Raw genomic sequence first — 21,846 nt, forward strand, 5'->3', positions numbered from 1 at the left:
ACAAACTAATATGCAAGTAATACAGGAAAAATACCTGTTAAGCAATAATGAAGTATTAAACACTAAGATTAAAAAGATGGATGTGTTTATAGCCTACAGTGCGGTGCCGGCCTCACAGAATACTTTTCCCAATGTCATGTAGTTACACACACTAAAAATATGTACAGCTTTTAATATGTCAATCATACCACAATAAAGTGTTAAAAAAAAAAAAAAAGACCATAGCAAGCATTAGAGAGAACATTCAAAATGTCTTATCAAATATGATAACCTTCTGCCCCCGGTACTATGAGAACGCTAGCCTTTGATAAGATCTGAATTCAACAGACATCCACTGAGCGTTCCCTGTGTGTCAGGCATTTGTTAAATTAGATGAGTATACAGAACGAGGAAGTGATCATCTGTTTGCCAGAGCTCATAACATAGTGAGAAAGAGCATACAAGTAGTGACAACACAATGTGATTGGTGTTATTATAGCAAGTCTGACCTATAAAAAAAACTGTTGTCAAGCATCACGATTTCACACATGACGTTGTGTTTTGATGCCTAGCCTCTCATTACATCCATTACCCCCCGCGCCCCTCCTCCCCGGACGATGGACTAATGCCCACATTTAGAAGGCGAACTGCAGAAGAGTCACATGCTGACTCGCCCTTCGTAGAACAGGCCCCAGCTCTGGCCACAAGCCCTGGGACCGAAACAATAGAAACTTAAGATCAATACTATCTTAAGTTTAGATAGCAATTTAAATAATGCAAAGATTTACATTTCTTTTACATATTATCTTCGCTAATACCTAATCATGGGACAACTTTACCAACTAAAAAAAAAATTGTTTTGTTAAATGTTTACTTCCTAAAATCTAAAGCGAACATTTTTTAAGAAAAAAATGGTAAACACTTCTTAAACAACTTTCTCCAAAATTCTATCTTTCTACATCCAGAATGCTAACACAGTCTTATGTGAGTATTTTGTAAGGTGATCTTCAAAAATGTCAATGAAAATAAATTTCAGAGGCATCAATTTTAATATATTTGAAACTTTATTTTAAAAAATAAAATTTCTAAAAATTGATATAACCAAACCTATAATCTGAAAACAAGTATTATCCATGCACCACAGGGTCCTTACTTTGTCTATTCTTAATGGAAGCTAATTCTTCTAGAACGGTCTGGTCTGTAGATCTGGCAAAGGCCTCTGCTGTGGCACAGTACCCATGGTGGACTAAATAAGATGAAACCATTCTTAAAATAAAAAGAAGAAACACACATCTTTTAGTCAAGAGAATACAGGCTTCATACTACAATTTATATAAAACAAGATCTACTCCTTTGTTACAAAACCAACCTATTCCCTTTGAAATAAGGCTTTAAGAACCTCAACTTTAAAGTTAAAAAAAAAAAAAAATCCTTTGTTCTAATCACGTAGTGGTTCCAAAAAGAGAACCGCAAATGCCGTGTTAGGACTACTCTCCCGAAGAATAACTGTCACTAGAGAAGAGCCACTGATAGACTTGATTCTTGGCTCCCCGTTATCCCTGGCTCCTTTCCTGGGACTTCCATCCTTACATTCAATCCTACTAACTGACCAAAATTTCTGTCTCACCTTTATTGTATCACCTATCCCAGGGAAGTGCTGGCATTTTATAAAATACAACAATTTCTAAGTAACAGATGAACTCTTTGTGTTGTGGAGTTCCACTCCTTTCTTTACTCATCTAAGGTTACAGGAGATGGGACCTACAAAATGTGAACCAAGAAATACTAAGGTGAACCGGAGAGAGGGTCTTTCAGAACGAGGTCTATGAGGGTGATGATACTGATCACTGAGAAACTGCCCTTCTAATCTCAATCAGTACCACTGTACATACAGGATGAAAGCGCCACACTTCCAAAGAACACTTTAAAAAAAAAAAAAAAGTCATTAAGTGGTCAAAACACCTTTACATCTAACCACAAAAGGTTAGAAAAACTATTGACTCAACAATATTAACCCAAATATCCACTATATCCAAACATTCAACTCCTAAACCTGCCTCCATCTGGCATGACTAAGGCCCTATCAGAAAGTGGTAGGAAGCAGTGATTCAGGAAAGAGGGATTAGGGGGCAGAGGGGAAAATCTCCAAGAAACAGATTTTTCATTTTATTTCATCTAATTGGTCAACTTGATTTAAAAGGGTAGGGAAGAGGTGCGCCTGGGAGGCTCAGTAGTTAAGCGTCTGCCTTGGGCTCAGGTCATGATCCCGGGGTCCTGGGATCGAGCCCCGCATCAGGCTCCCTGCTCCGCGGGAAGCCTGCCTCTCTCTCTCTCTCTCTCCCCCCCCCACCCCCCCCCCGCTTGTGTTCCCTCTCTCGCTGAGTCTCTGTCAAATAAATAAATAAAATCTTGAAAAAAAAGGGGGGGTAGGGAAGAACTTTTTAAAATGACTTCCTAGGAGGTCATGGTGAGCGTCAATTTTATAAAGAATGGAGTGGAGGGTGGGGGCCTGCACTGGAGTCTGGTTACAGAATTAAGATAAATGCTTCCTCTACTAACTCTCCTGCTATGATGCTCAGCGGCAACCATTTTTAAAGCACGAAAGGGATGTGACCCCCAGGAGAGCAACTTATCCTAGCTCTAACTTGTGGGAACTGTGAGATCGTCAGCCAGGCTTTGCTCTTCTGTCACCTGCACCGGCAAAAATACCAGTGTAGAGGTTCTGTGTAATCCCAGATGATAATAGCTTCAGGGAAGAAGCATGTTTTCACAATCATCATCATGTCTTCCAATCATTATCTCCTCCAAAGAACACACACACAAATTTTTATTATATCTTTAAATGTGCAATTGTTCAAAGCAATTACACAGACACTTAAGACAAACTGTCAGATTGGTGGTATCTAAACGTCTCTGCTATTTTCCTGGGTGAGATGAGAGTAGTGAAAATGACTGTTTAAATTTCCTGGTACTTATTTAATTTTTAAGTCTGTACTTTTTCAAGCTTTAAGGAGCTACCATTTAGTACTACTGACACCCAGGAGTCATCTCTAGCCTTTTAGCAAAGGTATGGTCTAAAAAGTTGACTGTCCCAGGACTTACATTTTCCTGCTGATTTCCACTCCAGTGAAATTCTACTTTTCATAAAGAATGAGTTGAGATAAAGGTTGTTCACTTTATAGTACACCTTACTGACACCCACTGTTTGCTCTGCTACCTACCCGTTCTGTCCCATCATTATGATGGAATCCTAAGTATTTATCCTGCTTTTAGGAATTCTCACTCCATATTCCTAACTCTGGTCTTACTCCTTTTGCTGCCTCTTAAATGTCTATTAATAACATGTAAAAGTAAATTACATTAAAAATAATTAGTAAGATTTTAAAAACTCCTTCCATTGGAGGCTTTGGGTCAGATTTTCCTATTTAGAATAGGGGCACCTATGACCTCCCTGAATCTACATGAAAAATAATAGATTTAGCAAAAATGGGATCCTAATAAGCAAAAATAGCTGATACTATTCTTACAGAGTAACCCATTCACTGGAAAAAGAGAGTCAAATCTTGAAATACAAAACGTGCATACCAAGTCTGTATTCCAGTACATTAACTATACCATTATTTTGATGCTTTTCTTGCTGAGTAGTATTTCTTTATCCCCATACATATTTGAACTACTGCTGAACATAGCCAAGTTCATGTCCAAAACCCACAGCTCCTGAATTACACAATCTAAATTATCTTCCTAAATTTATCTTTTGCATTAGCACTAAAGCGAAACCTATGGAAAGCATTAAGTCCCATTACTAAGGATAGCAAATGAATTAACCTTAGTGATCTAGTGTCACTTTATTTCCTCCACCAAATTCATACGTCAGACTAAAATACAATTTTGTATGTGTGCCACCAAATAAAAAATTATTTTTAATTGTTTAAGTAGAGTGAACTGCTTTTTATAGAGATTAAGGTATAATCAATACATTAAAATTATTAGGATATATAAAAATTACTTTAAAATTACTTTTTATAGAGATTTAAATATAGATTTAAATATAATCAATGATACATAAGATTATTAGGATATAAATTAGATTAAAATGCTTCAGTAAATATTCTTTTACCCTAAAAGAATGTTTTATAAAAAATATATTTTGGAATAATAATGTCCATTCAAATATCTTCTTCACTTACTTTTGTATCATGGTTTGCCATTCGCCTTCCCGATCTCCAATAGGAAACCGGTCTATCTGTGCCTGTATTTTGGTTCTCCATTCTCGCATGTAGTCTTCTATATCAAACACAAAAGGATGCTGCCCAAAATTGGCATCAACGACTTCTCCTGGTGTTTGGAGCCCCACGGTAGGATATAAATTTGGCTGTAAGACAACACATTTCACTAGCATCTATCTATCCCTTTTATATTAAAGACTTTTCACTCTTTCATAAGCTCTCTTTAAAATAACAGAATACAATTTTAATTTTCCTTCTTGTAATTTAAAATCGCAATCAAAACCAGTAGAGAAAGAAAAATAATCTAAATACAATTAAAAGCAAATAATCTAATAAAACAGACTTTGCTGGATGTAAAATACCACTTCCTATAATCTAATCATCAAGAAAAATATAAAACGTAAGCCACCTATTTTATTTATTCAGAGACTGTGTGGTATTATACTTCTAGTAAACAGAAACAAAAATCTTGCTCTTCAGAATAGGTCATATAATAGTTACAAAGATTTAAACTTAAACACGTAACTCAGACTTATCTTTCTATATATGATATGTATGATGCATGTCTAGAAACTGCATGTGAGGACTAGTTACCACAGAAGGACAATCCTAACCGGGCACGCACTACGTTAAGTGTACTAATTTCATTTCGCTGTACATCTGGCACGCCACTAAAAAGAGAGTGGTAAGAATTAATTGTAAGCAAAACACAGTGCCATTAAGAGTGGGGGTTCTCTTTATAAACACAAATGACTCAAATGCACCTATTTCTGGAGTGGAAAAGGATTTAAATATTCAAATTCACAGAGAAATGCATCTAGATATACTCCAAGATTTCGAGGCTGAACAATCAAGTTTAACAGCTTCAAGTACACAAAAACACACAAGTTCTTTTGGCTCTATCACTATTTGTTATATCTAAAGGTTGAACTACTGAATGCCTGCAAACTAGCAGGGTTTAAACATACTAATAATCCTGTGAAATAATTATTGTTTGCATTACAAAGTTAGAGAAATTGAGGATTGGGGGTAATTAACTTGCTCATGGTCTACATTACGACAGAGAAGGGACTGGAACACAGATTTTTTTTTGACACCAAATCTAAGTTTAGTTTTTCTTCCTAGAAACTCCAAGTCCTACTTCATCACCATTCTCTGTACTTATGCCTTATTTCTTTGTTTTAATGGTTATCACAAGTATTTTCAGTACCAAATCAGGTGAGGATCAAGAGGGAATAATCTGGATGTAAATATAAGATGCTTAGATTTCACAGCAAAGAGCTAAGAGGATGTATGTAGAAACAATTGATCAATCAAGCAACCAAAGTCAGAAACAAAAGGAATACTGTGTCAAAATACTCAGAGACAGAATTGCACTGGATTGGGAAATAAATGGTAATGCAATGTATGCAAATGTACTGATTCTTAATCAACAAAACCAGCAAGTTCTTACAATTTTAAGCTGGAGACAAGTGAGATACTTGTTACAACCCTCTCATTTTACCACTGAGAAAACAGACCTAAGAGTGGGAGGGACTGGGGCGTCTGGGTGGCTCCATTGTTAAGCGTCTGCCTTTGGTTCAGATCATGATCCCAGGGTCCTGGGATCGAGCCCCTCATTGGGCTCCCTGCTCAGTGTAGAGTCTGCTTCTCCCTCTCCCTCTCCCCCTGCTTGTGTTCCCTCTCTCACTGTCAAATAAATAAATAAAATCTTAAAAAAAAAAAAGAAAGAAAGAAAGAAAGAAAGAAAAAGAGTGGGAGGGATTTATCCAAAAGCACACAACTTCTTAATGACACACATAAAGCAATTAATGCAAGCCTCACCATTTCTAACACAGTATTCTTTCCTTTAAACTCCATTACAAAATTATGACATACTTAAAAGTATTACATAAAGCCAAAGACTCTTAACAAACATAACAAAAGAGTACAAGGCAATCCTGTTTGTTAAGCAGCATTTATAATTCTGATATTCAGCATTGCCCAGAGATGCTTTAAAAATGTTCTGTTTGCTAGGGGCGCCTGGGTGGCTCGGTTGGTTAAGTGTCTGCCTTGGGCTCAGGTCATGATCCCGGGGTTCTGGGATCGAGCCCCATGTAGGGCTCTCCGCTCAACGGGAAGCCTGCTTCTCCCTTTCCCTCTGTGCTCTCTCTCTCTCGCGTTCTCGCTCAAATAAATAAAATCTCAACAACAAAAAAAGTTTTTGTTTGCTAATCTAAATTTTCCTGACAAATTCAAGAAAATAATCATAACAATACTATAAATGAAAATCAACATTCAGGAATACTGATAAAATTGTGCCATAAAAAAGTGTAAAATGTTCCTGTGACAAAACATGTCATAAATGTCAAGACAAATGGACTTTACAACAAAAAAAAATCTGCACATATAAGAAAGGACCAACATTCTCAATGTAAACAATATTCTCACAATACAGGACAAAGATTAACAGACCAACTCAAATTTTTTTTTAAAGATTTTATTTATTTATTCATGAGAGACAGAGAGAGAGAGAGAGAGAGTGAGAGAGAGACAGAGGCAGAGGGAGAAGCAGGCTTCCCGCCGAGCAGGGAGCCCGATGTGGGACTCGATCCCAGGACCCTGTCCTGGGATCATGACCTGAGCCAAAGGCAGACACTTAACCATCTGAGCCACCCAGGTGCCCTCCAACTCAAATTTTTTTAAGGTGAGAGGTTTACAGGCAATTTGCAGAAGAAATATAAAATGACAATGAAAGTATGAAGAGACACTTAACCTCAATTTCCTAAAATACAAATCAAAACAAGAAGAATTTTTTTGTACATAATCTAATGTACAGAAGACCCTATGTTTAAAATATTTTATTATTGTATGTTTAAAATACCCAATGTTGATTGAAGGTTGAGACAACAAGCCCTCTCATCCACTATACACAGAAATGTAAACTGATATAATCTTTTAAGAAAGAAATCTGGCAAAGTCTATTAAAACTGACAAAGCAATTTCACTCGTAAGAATGAAATCCGACAGAGAAACAAATACGTGCAAACATATATGCCCTGCAGCATTATTTTAATGGCAAAATACTAAAAAGAATGTCCATTCACAGGTGGTATCACATACCACATTCACTGAAATTCAGACTCTAACGACTGTAAGATATGCCATCATTTTATGTCGAAGAAAAAAAACACTGCCCATTAAATCTGACAGGCCATAGAGTCTAAGATACACAACGATTTCATGTCAAAATATGAAAAATGTGCATCTTAGAAGTTGTGGTAGTACATCATACAATAAGATATTATAAAAATTTGTATACTGACACAGAAAGATATCCTATATATTACTAAATGAAGAAAGTAAGCTAGAGACTACATAAACTATGACCTTACTTTTTCTGTAAACATTTAAATAATGGACAGACGGGCTAACATAAGTTCAGAAACAGACCTGGAAGGATATTCACTCAAGTCAACATAGTCATCTAAATAGGTTGGGATTATGAGAAACTTCTCTTTTGTACATTTCTGTATTTATAAACATTTATTATTTGAATACTTAACACTATATATTACTTCTGTAATCTGAACGCGATAAAAAACTAGAAGTGGTAAAGCTAGCTGGGGTCAATGAAAAGTAACTGTATTTTTTATACTACTTACTTAACTTTAAACCTGAAGAATTGGAGAGAAGGGAATTAGCCCTTAACTGGCTAAACTACTGGCTAAACTATATGTTTAAATATATACATATATGTATATATATCTATATATCTATCTCAGACTTTTTAACTTGCTAGGCTATAGATTTCTAAAAAGGTAACAATGCAATTGTTTTTAGCATAATCACAGAGTTGTGCAACCATCACCACAACTTAATTTTACATTTTCATCATTCCAAAAAGTAACCTCGCACCTATTAGCGGTCCCTTCCCACCACCCATCCCGTAACCCCCGACAACCACTTTCTGACCCTACAGATCTGCCTATTCTGGACATTTCATACAAATGGAATTATATAATATGTGGCCTTTCCTGACTGTCTTCTTTCATTTGGCATAATGCTTTCAAGGTTCTTCCACGATGTAGCATGAACCTAGGCTGTGGATTTATGCAAAACAATGTTTTCGGGCGCCTGGGTGGCTCAGTCGTTAAGCGTCTGCCTTTGGCTCAGGTCATGATCCCAGAGTCTTAGGATCGAGCCCTGCATCGGGCTCCCTGCTCAGCGGGAAGCCTGTTTGTCCCTCTCCCACTCCCCCTGCTTGTGTTCCCTCTCTCATTGTGTCTCTCTCTGACAAATAAATTTTAAAAATCTTAAAAAAAGTAAAAAATAAAGAAAACAATGTTTTCTAGGAAACTTTCTAAATTAAAAAACATCTACATAAGAAGGGGAATTATAGGGGCACCTGGGTGGCTCAGTCGGTTAAGCGGCTGTCTTCAGCTCAGGTCATGATCTCAGGGTCCTGGGATCTCGGGCTCCCTGCTCAGTGGGGAGTCTGCCTCTCCCTCTCCCTCTGCCTGCTGCTCTGCCTGCCTGTGCTATCTCTCTATGTCAAATAAATAAATAAAATCTTTTAAAAAAAAAGGAATTATATAATATGTGGTCTTCTTATGTAGAATTAGTAGAATGAAAAGTAACAAAATGAGACATTCAGGAATGTCTTATGTAGAATTAGACAGAAATGAGAATAACTTAAGTCTCTATGAAGAGAATAAAAGATCTCCCAACTTCTGTTAACCTATGAAAAATACAGATCCTAAAAATATCCAAAAGCTAAATATATACAAAATCATATTCTCAATAGGATAATTCTGTTCTACTTTAAAGATGTTTTCTAATGAAAATGAAAGCAAATACTGTATCTATAAAAAGTAGATTTCAAATTGGCCAAAAGAACCGGAAAGCAGTTTCATTTTAAATGAGAGCAGCTTCTGTAACAAAAGGAGTTGACCTAATCCCAAACTGAATGAGTTTACAGACAGACACTTCCCAAAATGGTGAGGTGAGCTGGGGAAGAAAGATCATTTTGAAAAAGATACAAGGTAAACACGCTAGGTTCCATGATAAGTGTGATACCATCTAGATAAACTTCTGTTCTGTAAATATACCCTCTACCAGGATTTAATGCTGTAACTGGCTAGTGAGAGGTCACAGGTACAGAACACACAAACACTTCTTTGGTGGGGCCTTAAGAGAAAGACTAACTTTTTTTTTTTTTTTTTTTACTGCATATGTGGGAGTCCCAGAAGATCTGAGTCACAAAAATAAAAAGCTCTCAGAACCACTGTATTTAAAAAAACAACAACAAGAAAAACCTTCTGACAACCACCATAACCACCACTTTACCCACTGTTGTTACAAGGCTGAATATCACCACTGATTAATTACAGACAAGGCAAAAAACATAACTAGTGATTCTAAAATGGGACAAAAATAATCAGAAGATGACACAAAGATAGTCAACATGTCTACAACCAGCTTAGCCTTTTCAAAACTACCACCACTTGTACAAGTGAGGAACAAAAGCTCATAAAACATCTGCTCGCTCTGACAAGTCGGTTTTACTTGTTTAGGGCCACAAAAGAGGTAATAAATAAATAAATAAATAAATAAATAAATAAATAAATAAATAAATAAATAAAACCCAAACACACAACCAGCTGAGCCTTTTAGCCAACTGCAAAGGAAACGGAGTGTCACCCGCAGCCTCTGAGAGAGATTTAAGCCACACCACCCTGCACGCACCCGGCAGCCCCGCCTGCAGCCTGCCTTCCACTAGGTATGGGACCATAGCCCCACTCGTCCACTCACGGATGTGAGGACTACCTTACTGCTCCACCCTTTATATTAACTCGTCTGCTCGCTACTGGAATCATTCTCATCAGCAAATAAACATTCTGGCAAATCAAAAAAATCTTTCACGGCCTCCATTTCTGCCACCAGCTACCATATCCCGCTTGCTTCCACCCTATTTCAGTCGAAATCCTCCACAAAGTTGTCTGTACGTTGTGATTTCCCTCCTATTCTCTCTCAAACCCTTTCCGGATCAGGACTTCTCCATCACTCACTCTACTGAAACTCTGTGCCAAAGTCACCAGCGTCCTCTACTCTGCTACTAAATCCACTGGTCAATTCTCAGTCCTCAGCCTATGTGTCCTATCACAGGGACATCTCCCACAGTTGATTTCGCCTTTCTTCTGGAGATGCTTTCTTCACGTGGCTTTGAGGACACACCCAGTTCTATTTAAGTCTGCCTCCTACCTCACGGATGCTCCTTCTCAATCTCCCTTTGCCGGTTCCTTCTCTTCTCCCCAACACACATGCCCCTCTTCTCTGCCTACACACACTCTCTCGTGGATGTCATCTGGTCCCATGACTTTAAACACGGAAATGCCAAGGATTCCCAAATTTTTGTCTCCAGCCCAGATCACTCTCTTACGTGGCCAACTGTACACTTGGGAACTCCATTTAACTTATCCAAAAATGATCTCCAGATCCCACACCCCCCCCTTAAAACCTGCTCTGCCTATATACACACTTCTCATATCAGTAAGTAACATCACCATTCTTTCCATTCCTCAGGCCAAGAATCTCAAAGTCCTATCCTCTCTCCTATTTTCACATCCAATCCATCATAAATTCTCTTGGCTCTCATCATATTTATTTTTTAACTCTTCAATCTACCTGGAACTTATTCTGGCATAAATATAAGATAAAATCCTAAGATTACACACTTTTTCAAAAAGATGAACACTGGTTCCATTACTGCTTATTAAATAATGCTTCCTAGTAAGCATGTTAATTTCAGACTCCGAATTTTCCTGGGCTTAGCAAAGTTGTTCTCTATTATAACTTCAATTTCTTCTGTTTTATTTTTTCTAGAATTTTCTTCAGGAATATTAATAATCTATAGATTGGATGATTACTCTCTGCCTCTGATTCTCCTGTCACCTTTCTCAAAACATCTCTGAAACTGGCATGTGTCTGACCAACAGTGGCACCTTACATCTCTCCGCTCAGGCAGCTGTCACTACCTGCACAGGTGTGAAACTACTGAAGAGTAAGCTCTCTGAACACTCTGGAACTTGACTGTTTCTTCCTGTCGAAACAGCTGGATAACTGCTACCTCTAAGACATTTTAGTCAACAAGTCATGTATGGGCCAACTAAGAAAGAAATATCAGAGTTCTGGTTCTTGTAGTACCTTCTGGTAACGTGAAAAATTGATAGCATCAGAGCCTGCACAATGCAATCAGGAGCTTGGAAGAAAATGCCACAGACATAATGGAGAGCTCTTAAGAAATGGCACAGAAGACAGCATCACGTAGAAAACCATAGACATCAACTCTAAAAAAGTGGTTTAAAAGACTGGATTCTAAACATGAAGTTTGGGGAATACCTTAACCAACCTATATTCCTTTTTTCATTATTTCCAGGTGTGCAAGTGATATTGATTAAAAATCTATATTTAAATACCCTAAGAGATCATTCAGTGAATACAAAGTAACAATTCTAAGGGATAACAAAGCACCCTATCCTAGTTTGTTGGTCTTCCCCCCACCCCCCCATTAGTATTAGTCGTGATGCATGTTACAGTGGGCAGTCTTCGCCTTGGTAAACAAGGGATCCAGAAGCAAAGCAGATCCCAAATCTCTCATGATGTAAGTCACTATCACCAGCGGCCTGAATTTCAGCAATAGCCTCCTCACTTGTCTGCCTGCTTCTGCTGTAAATCCCTGCCCCAGGCTACTTTTCAACCAGCAGTCAGTGATCCTTTAAAAACTGAAGTTACACCATGAGAAGGGAGGCTGGAGGCTCGGAGGCTCATTTCACTCAAAGTAAATGCCCAGGTACCTAACAATGGCCCTCCAGGTCTCCTTGAGCCCGCTGACCCTCCCCCACCTCGATCTCGGACTCATCTAGCACTCTCTGACTTCGTCCCCTCTCTGGGACCCTTCCTTAGTTGGGCTCCTCTGCCTGGGACATTCTTGCTCTACCTACCCACTCCGTGGACTCCCTCGCTCCGTCCTAAGTCTCTGCTCACGTCCTCCCTTGCAAACCTTGGCAAAGGTGAGCGAACCGTACAGCCCATGTTCTGTCTTTGGTACTCCCACTTTCTTTCTCTATAAAGTACCTACCACCTTTTAAAATGTTATAATTTACTTGTCTTTAATGTATTGTTTACGCCTATTCCCCAGCTTGAATACTTCAAGAGGACAGAGACCTTCACCTGTTTTGATGCATGATGCATCCCAAGCACAGAACCTGCCACACAGAAGGCCCTCAATATACGCTGCATTAATAAATGACCACAACCGCTGTGCAGCCACTTGCCGAAAAGTTCAGCGATACCAAAGAAACCTATTTCAAGTGAATGCGGTGACAGTGACATTACAAGGTGTATTTTAAGTAATCAATTCTGATTTATTTTTTAGCTACAATGCAGTTCCCTTGTGCCAGGGCACCCGGTGTCGTTGGAGCCTGATTTCTGAAGGTGCACAGCAAAGGTGGCTAGAGAAAGGATCTCTAGTCTATGCATCGCATATAAACTTGATAAATATCAGTAAGACGGAATTCCAAATGTGCTTAATACCAGTTTCTTTATACTTCTTTTAATTAAAAATACAAAACAGTTTTTAAAAGAAAGTATGTCTTACCGGTAGGTCGGTGAAAGCAATACCTAAAAAACAAACAGAACAAAACAAAATAAAAAAAGTGGCATTAGACATGGTTTTTCAAAGGCAGACGATAGTGACAAGCTGAATTTATAACTGAAAACAAGGGAAGGAATGGCAAAGGAAGGAAAGGAAAAAAATTAAAACCTAAATATAAAAAATGAGACTAGTATTTCTCTCAGTAGCACCAACAGAGGTCTGAGTGAATGTTCTATCTCCTTTCCAGATCAACCTCCTTGTTAGTCACACACCAGTGTTATTTCTGAAGTACTGCGACTGCCTCCAAGACTTTGGTTCCAGATAGATCTTCTAAGCTATGTCAAGAACCATGTAAGAAAACTGGTTGCAAAAGAGTCACATCTGATTTTTGACCCACACCCAAGCTCCTTTACCCAGTCTTATCACTTAATCTTCCTCACCTAGATTTAGCTTTTAAGTAATTTTGGGGGGACGGGAAAGAAGAGATTTTTTTGTTACCAAGGGAAAAAAAGTGAATAATGTAAAATACAGTACTTTTGTTTCTTAAAAAATTTTTTTCTCATGAAAGTACATTCTCAAATAACTTTTGACTATTCTGTGAAAAAAACTCAAGTCCTCAAAGGATCAAGATTTATAGTTGAGAATTTCTCATGAATGTCCTCTGACAGTAACTTCACCAGAGTCATGTTCCAGATACAAGTCAGAGGAGTGAGTCTACTGGCATCCCAAAGTGATGATTTGATAATCTTTCTTCAAATACTTAAATACATTACTTCACTGAAAATAAAATAAATAAACCAAATATTTCTGTAGGCCCTCATTCATATGTTTAAAAAGACTGAGCTCTAGAAAAACAGGAGATAGTCAGTTACTTTCAACTCTTCCAGTCTCAACACACATCAAAACAAAACAAGCACCACACCAGCACCACTACCTCTCCTGTGTTGATCGCCATCTAAAAATTGAGGGTGTTTCCATTAAATTATCTTTTAAGGTCTCCTCCCACTTGAGATTTTATGGCTCTGTAATTGTGTTGTATCATCAGAAAACACAACTATCTGACTCTACCTACTAAAGTAATAAAATTAATAGACAAACTGACTATACCTCTCTACCATATGATTTTGAATGAATGTATAAAAATAGTGGTTTGTAGTTAAGTCCTATTTTATGACTTTTAAAAACTAGTAAATTCATGTTGGCTTGTCAAAAGGAAAGCAAAGCTGGAGGTCCCCCAAGCCCCTATAAAACACTGATTACTTTTAACTTTATTAATAAATAAAACACAAAGTGACTATAGGCCAAATATGAAAATTTATTCTAAAATTTTCAGAAAACTAAAAAGGATACAGAAAACAGAATATTTTAATAAAATATTACCAATTATATCTTAGTATCTTAATGTAATTTAGCAGCCTAAAAAATTATCTTCCTCAAAGATGTCTACTATAGGAAACATTGTCTATTTTTACAGTTTTAGCCAAAATTCCTTTTTGTTAATAATTACTGAAATTCTCAGTCTTTACCAAAAACTCTAATGAAAAAGCTAACTCAATGCCACAGATTAACATTTTTGAGCACTGCCAAATATAGCTACCACACCTGTACACACTCAGCCTACAAAAAGGTGCCACTTTCATAAGCCAATAGACTTAAAATTTACACGGGAGACAATTTTTTTTTTATATATTTCTAATTTTCTGATTTGTCCAAGAGGCTTTTCAAAAAGTGATCTCCAATTGATGATCATGTTCAATAAAAAAGTCAAAAAACTTCCAATTAAGTTAACCTAGATACTGAACTGTTTCTCCTTTAACTATTTTCTCAAATAAGAACCTTTCCATTTCTATTTCTATGATCAGTAAATATATATTTTGAAAACCTTCATGAAACAGAAACTAAAGATATATCAGCTTTTGGGTAGAAATGGTCCACTTCGGGAAGTATAAAACAACAGTATATAATATTTTTATCTTCTAGATGTTAGAATTTGGACCAGAGGGAAGCATACTTCTGTGAAGACCCAGAGAGTAAATCTTTTCTGCTCTCCAGGCTCTATGGTCTTCGTCACAAGCACTCAGTCCTGCCACTGGACAGGAAAGTGCTATACACATTACACAAATGAATGGAGGTGGCTCTGTTCCCCTGAAACTTGACTTAAAGCACAGACAGGAGACCAATCTGGATCATGGGCCATGGCCTGCTGACCTCTGTTCTAGAAGAGTAACTTTTTACCACTGCATCCCCAGCATCTAGCCCACATTCTGGCAAACAATGATAATAAACATGTAATGAGTACTCACTATGTGCCAAGTGAACTCCTAAGAACTTTGCATGCATCATTTCAGTCTACTTTAACAACCAAAGAAATGTTAGGTATTACAGTCATTCTATTTTACAAATTGAGGTACAGAAATATTCATAAGGTCATATGGCCTAAGCCAGGAGACAAACCCAGGGAACTAAAGAACCCATATTAACGGCTCTTATATTGCCTATGTGCTTAATAAACATTAAATTTATAAATGAATATTGACAAATGTCTCAAAAATTTAAAATTAGAACGTGATTTTATCATTAAGTACCCTTTTCTTAAGTATCTCACATTTTAAAAATAGTTTTCTTATTAAAGAGAAAATCTCAATATAAATGTTTGTGAAAATCTAATAAGAAACAAATAAAATCACATCACCTATGATCTTTTCATCTCCCAAAACAAAATTTCTTGTCCGGAATAAAGTTTTTAAAAGCTGTAAAAAGACTAATTTTGGTTTTAAAAATACACCTCCTTTTGCATTTTTGAATCAAAAGTCATACCTAAAAACAGATTTCTGCAGTTTAAGATTAAATATCCTAAGCAACTAAGGCAACTAAGACCATCCTGGGTTAAATGCTTTGATAAGTCAGCCAGAATAGGAACAAGAAATAAACTAAAAAGGCTGCATCCTCTGGAAACTGGTTGACCACACCAATCAAATCACAAATACACGTATCTAGCTTGGTATCCTGAATCACCATTCTTGTACCAATGCAATATGAGGGTCTACTGTGGACTTGCGACAACCTTTATGTCAGATAAGACAGGACTTCAAAATCAATATTAATAATTAGAAGGAGAAGACTTAAGCTGAATATAAAAGTGAAGACACTAATTTTGTATCAGGAATATGCTGAGACACTAAAAAGGAACAGCTATTACCAATATCGCCAGAAATTGAGAGTTTTCTACTATGAAGTGAAAGACAACAGTTTTTGTGTTCTATTAAAGAACATCTATTAGATGCCTAAGGACACTATTTGCAGTCTAATTTTTAAATACTATTTATGAGCACACCAAAATTTTTGCCTTCTGAGGCTAGTTTCTGCTTCCTTTCGCTTTACCTCATCAGGAGTAATTTGCTTTGAATCAAGACTTTTCAGATAATGTCACACCATTTTATTTTTAAAGCATCAGTCTTACTATCCTATTTTATAGTTTCTGTATAAAAACAAAACCAAAAAAAACTTCTAAGAAAAGGGAATGTAACAACCACACACAATTCTCAATTTGAAACGCTACGGGTACATGTGCAACTAAAAAGCCTAATGTTCTACTAGTCTTAGAATGGCTACGCTTCTTTATGTTTTCATTAATTTACTTTTTTATTCACCATGTCTTTTATCCTTAGACATTGTGCTGTTATGGTTTGAGTTCTGCTCCATTCTGCACCACAGTTAGCAGGCCTGCCCTTTTAGTAGGTCAAATGCCTTCCGTCTGGTTGATAGTATCAAGCCTCTCCTTCTTTATTACCCCATACTACACTAAAAACTGACAGCCTTCTTCTCTTAGTACCTGTTACCCAGAGAATTCAGTCATACTATGAAGTGTTTAGTGTTTTACTCAAAGCAGAAAACACAGCATTTCTATTACTAGAATAAATAGGTGAGGACGGGGATTATTTTCACAGTTATTCCCATACATGTGATACAACATGACTTTCACAGAACACAAATTATCACCATTTCTTCAACTTCCACCCGGAAAAAACAAAGAAATAATGTCCAGAGGCATGTATTTATAATCGAGGACTACATAATAAATGTGACCACCATGCTGTTAAGTACAATAATAATCACAATATTTGATTATTTTACATGCAATACAGTATCTTAGTACCTAAACTATGTCCATTCTTGGTGTAGAAGCAGGTATTGTTGATAAGGTTAACACAACAGCCAATGACATCACCAGTCGTAAAAGTTGGTCCATAAGGTTGTCCCGTTCCGGAAGAACAAAATGAATGTCCATCATCCCCATGATAACCATATGAATGTTTATCCCAGCCTAAAGAGAAAGTTCCAGTATATTTACAATGAAAAGTAAGGTTCCTCTGTACTAGAGCTATTCACTAAGATTATGGCAAGATAAGCAAGAGTAGTACAATAGATGACAGCACAAAGATAAAATCCCCAAATGTACATTTAAATTTCCAACAATTACACCACATGATTTCTACATTAAAATACTGTTTACAACACTAAGGAAAATAAATCTGCCACACAGAAGACTAAAACATGTATTAAAGAAGACTCCTACCGTTAAAAAAACCCAAAAAACAGCAAGACACATTTTCCATGCATATTTCCTTTGCTAACAGACCAAAGGAATTTTGCTTTGATTTAAACACACACACACACACACACACACACACACACACACACACACACACAGTTTAATATAAAGCAGAAGATTTTTCTATTTTCAAAAAGTTTCCCCCCAAATTATTTTTTACCATTAGTAAAAAGAATACCAGAAAATATAATCCAAGGATCACTTTCATCTGATTAATGGTTTTGGGAAACAGTTCTGCCATCTCAACTGACACCTTCCTTGGTTTACTTTTACTATTAGCCTACATTCCCAGAATATTAAACAAATGAAAACAGGTTAAAGGCCAGGAATGTGCTGGGTAGCAAAGAGAATCGATCACATTAAAATATTTAAAATAGTTGATAATGACTATGTAATGGAAGTTAAAATACCAAAACAAGCAAAGACATAAAACAAAAAAAATGCACGGTAGATGTAAATTTTGCTAAATAGCACAAAATTTAAATTTCTAAAAACCACTTGGCTTCCACTTTGAACTTGCAACATACGGGGATTAAAACCACAGAAAAATCAATGTATTTAACTATTTCAAATTATTACTTCAAATTTTTAGCCAGAAAGATGTAGTCATAAGACAGTACTATAACTCAATTACAAGTACCTGGTAGTCTATTCATGTTCACACCTTGAGCAGAAAGACCAATTCCCATGTAACTGTTAAAAAAAAGGGGGGGGTAGAGAGGAAGAAAAGCAGGTTATTATAACCATATATGTAAAAATTACCAAATACTCTGAAACATATCAAAACCCAACCCAAGTTGAAACTCACAAGACAGTTACAATAAAGTTTTACAATTCATTAAACAGCAAAAAAGGCAATATTAAGCAACAATAAAACCGAAATTCACAGTAAATTCCTATAGTTCTCATTCATAAATACACCCAAAGTACTAGTAATAATTATGCACTCTACTAACAACTTAAACACCTTTCAACTTATCTACACTTTAGTATTTAGGATTAAGACTTCTAATAAAGGGGCGCCTGGGGGGCTCAGTTGGTTAAGCATCTTCCTTCAGCCCAGGTTATGATCTCAGGGTCCTGGGATCAAGCCCCGCATCAGGCTCCCTGCTCAGCAGGGAGTCTGCTTCTCCCTCTCCCACTCCCCCTGCCTGTGCTCCCTGTCTGTCAAATAAATAAAATTAAAAAAAAAAAAAAAAAAAAAAGACTTCTAGTAAAAAGTGTAGGGGGACTTGTGGAAGAAAAAGGAAACAATAATTAGGAAACTACTGTATTTCCAAAAAGACACAGTAATAATCTAGACCACAAAAAAAGACATGGATACATATTTGGAAAAAATGTCAAATTCATGACATTTGAAATATTTAATAAAATTACACTTAGAAGTATGTACTGTATGGTATCCATGTACTGGTTTTCTCAGAGTTTGGCAAAATGACAAAATCAAATTAAACATGGGACTCTTAGTTTTTAATTTATCAAACTCAAAGAACAAAATTATCTCCAAAAAAAGAAATATAAAAGGAAAAAGTAATTAAGGTATGTGATTCATTTTTAAAAGCATGTAAAATATTAATAAAACCTAATAAAAGATAGCTGAAAAGTGGGAAGAGTATAAAGCAATACACTTCTAAGTACTGTTGCAAAAAAGAAAAGAAAAGCCACCAACTAAAGAAAAGAATAAAGTGAATCCAGTTTGTGAAAGGCTAATTGACCATGACTGCATCAAGAGTTAAAATGGCACTTGATAAATTTCAGCTACCATTTTATTTTTTAAAGATTTTATTTGAGAGAGAGACACACACCCCCAGAGTGTGAGCAGTGAGCACCAGCAGGAGGAGGAGCAGGGGCAGAGGGAGAAGCAGACGCCCCACTGAGCAGGGAGCCTGACATGGGCCTCGATCCCAGGTCCCCAGGATCATGATCTGAGCTGAAGGCAGATGCTTAACTGACTGAGCCACCCAGGTGCCCCCCAGCTACCACTTCAATAAAAACTCAAGCAAAATAAAAGCAAACTAAAATAAGACACACTTTTTTCCAAATCTAAAACGGCAAGATATTCAACAGTAAACACTGAAGCCATTTCCATTAAAATCAGGACATGGAATTGTGTATAACTGTTAAACATTATTTTAATTTATAATATGATTTAATAATAAAATGAATTTAATAATTTAATGATATAATTTAATAATATAATGAAAACAACCAGTATAATATTAAAAGATATAAAATAATCTTTATTTATAGTTGCCATGATTATATACATAGAAAACTAAAGAAACTACTAAAAGCTTTTAGAATTACAGTGGACCCTATAACAATGCAGAGGGGTGCTGGGGTGCTGACTCCCATGTGGTCAAATATCCATGTATAACTTGGTTCCCCCCCAAACGTAACTACTGGAGCACGTGGGTGGCTCAGTCGGTTAAGCATCTGTCTTCAGCGCAGGTCATGATCTCTGGGCCCTGAGACTGAGCCCTGCATCGGCATCAGGCTCCTTGCTCAGTGAGGAGTCTGCTTCTTTCTCTCTCCGTCTGCCCCTTTCCCCCACTCATGTTCTCCCTGTCTCTCAGATGGATAAAATCTTAAAAAAAAAAAACAAAAAAACAAACCCAAACTAATAGTCTGCTATTGACTGCCTTATGGATAACATGAACAGTGAACTGACATGAATTTTGCAGATTATATATATTATATACCATACTCTTAGAATAAGGTCATAAAGAAGAAAAAAGAAAATGTTAAGAAAATCATAAGAAAAATACATCTATAGCACTGTACTGTATTTACCGGAAAAAATGTGCACATAGGTGTACCCACGCAGATCAAACCTGTATTGTTCAGAGGTCAAGTGTAATTAAGTTTTTTGGCAAAGTGACTGGATAAAAAAAAAAAAGAAAGAAAATTTAAATGTCTCTTCTAGTAATACCAGGTAGAGGAAAAAAAGTAGTGTAAATATACCAGTCACAAAACTATAGAAATCATAAAACAGGAATCTCAAGTAAGGCGCAAAAACAATATATAAAAAGCTGTAAATAAATGGATATACTATGTATCTGGATAACCTGACAATACAAAAAAAGGCTATCTTTCCAAAATTAATATATAAATGTAATAAGACTTAAGATTCCCAATAAATTTTCAAAACCAGAAAATGATTTTAAAGTTCAGATGTAAAAATACAGAATTTTAATCAAGAAAAATATTTTCAAAAAGAAAAGTAACTTCGTGTTTGCCCTACACTAGACAGTAAAACTCCAAGTGAGCTGAACTCACAAAAGCAATATTTCTATCAGTAGCAGGTATCAAGTTTAAGACAAGAGTGACAAAACATCAAGAAACAACATTTAGATACCTAGTCAAGAAGATTTATTGTGTATTTTAGTTCAGCCCTCTGTTCCAAACTTAAGTATTGGGGGGATAGTCTTAAGAAGGTACAAGATTCAAGTCTTGGAGGAGAAGAAATACAAAGCTATGAGCAGGGATACAGCTAGGGACTTGTAAAGCTCTGCGTCTCTGAGCACTCGTGAATGGCTACGAGGTTCCCCTTCTGAGGACACAAGGACTAAACATGCTCCACAGAAGGAACATCGGTCATGGTCGCCGCTTAAAGCCAAAAACTGGCTTTCAGATAGGCTCCTGAAAGAAGATAAGGAAATGCTTATACCACCTGTTGCCTTGGCTAAAGCTTATTGGACGCTGCAGTCTACTTAAGAGATGCAGAAGTCTCTTGACTAATACGGAACAAAGCAGTCGAACGAATCAATGATTGAATTGGCAAGGCTGATAATTCACCTTGGAAAAGAACCTGAAAACTCTAATGTACACCTGCTTTTAGTTTGCATTAGGAAGTACAAACTGTAATAAAGAGAAGTACAGAAAAAGATGAACAAAATGAACAAATCCTTTAGATTTCCCAATCAAAATGAGACTACAGAAGCAAAATTCTAAAACACACCAAATACACAGAAGGCCAGGGAAATCTACAACTGCAGCAAGAACGCATTCTAGACGGGACATGAACAAGTGCCAAGACAAAGAGGACATTTTAAAAAGTACATTTAGGGTACGTAAAAGAAAAAAGGAACCATTAGCACTGAAAGTTAAAGCCGAACATCAATATTTATGGAGATATTTAGCTAATTTTCCACAACTTAAAAATATATTGTTGAATTGAAAATGCATACCACACTGAAGAAGATAAAAATAAACTCTCATGTGGGTCCACTGTAGAATATCAACAACACATAATCCTAAAAGCTTCGAAGAGAAAAGGCAAATTATCTCAAAAAACAAACAAAAAAACCATTAATGACAATAAACAATGGCACAAAGTACTAAGGGTAAAGAACTGCCAGCCTAGAACTGAATGTCCAGATAAAGTATGA

The 21,846-nt window shown here is 36.5% G+C and overlaps 1 protein-coding gene across 1 annotated transcript in view; it reads right to left on the reverse strand.

Moving 5' to 3' along the window:
* Positions 1-21,846, reverse strand: part of RANBP9 (RAN binding protein 9) — a 91,767-nt gene that overhangs the window by 21,928 nt on the left and 47,993 nt on the right. Inside the window, exons 3-7 of the mRNA XM_027603499.2 lie at positions 18,096-18,148; positions 17,000-17,167; positions 12,847-12,869; positions 4,170-4,354; positions 1,133-1,245 (exon numbers count right to left, since the gene is read on the reverse strand). Coding sequence (XP_027459300.2) covers positions 1,133-1,245; positions 4,170-4,354; positions 12,847-12,869; positions 17,000-17,167; positions 18,096-18,148 — 542 coding nt within the window. The remainder of the gene's footprint in view (positions 1-1,132; positions 1,246-4,169; positions 4,355-12,846; positions 12,870-16,999; positions 17,168-18,095; positions 18,149-21,846) is intronic.

The sequence above is a fragment of the Zalophus californianus genome, chromosome 7, assembly GCF_009762305.2.
Source record: "Zalophus californianus isolate mZalCal1 chromosome 7, mZalCal1.pri.v2, whole genome shotgun sequence".
Lineage (NCBI taxonomy): Eukaryota > Metazoa > Chordata > Mammalia > Carnivora > Otariidae > Zalophus > Zalophus californianus.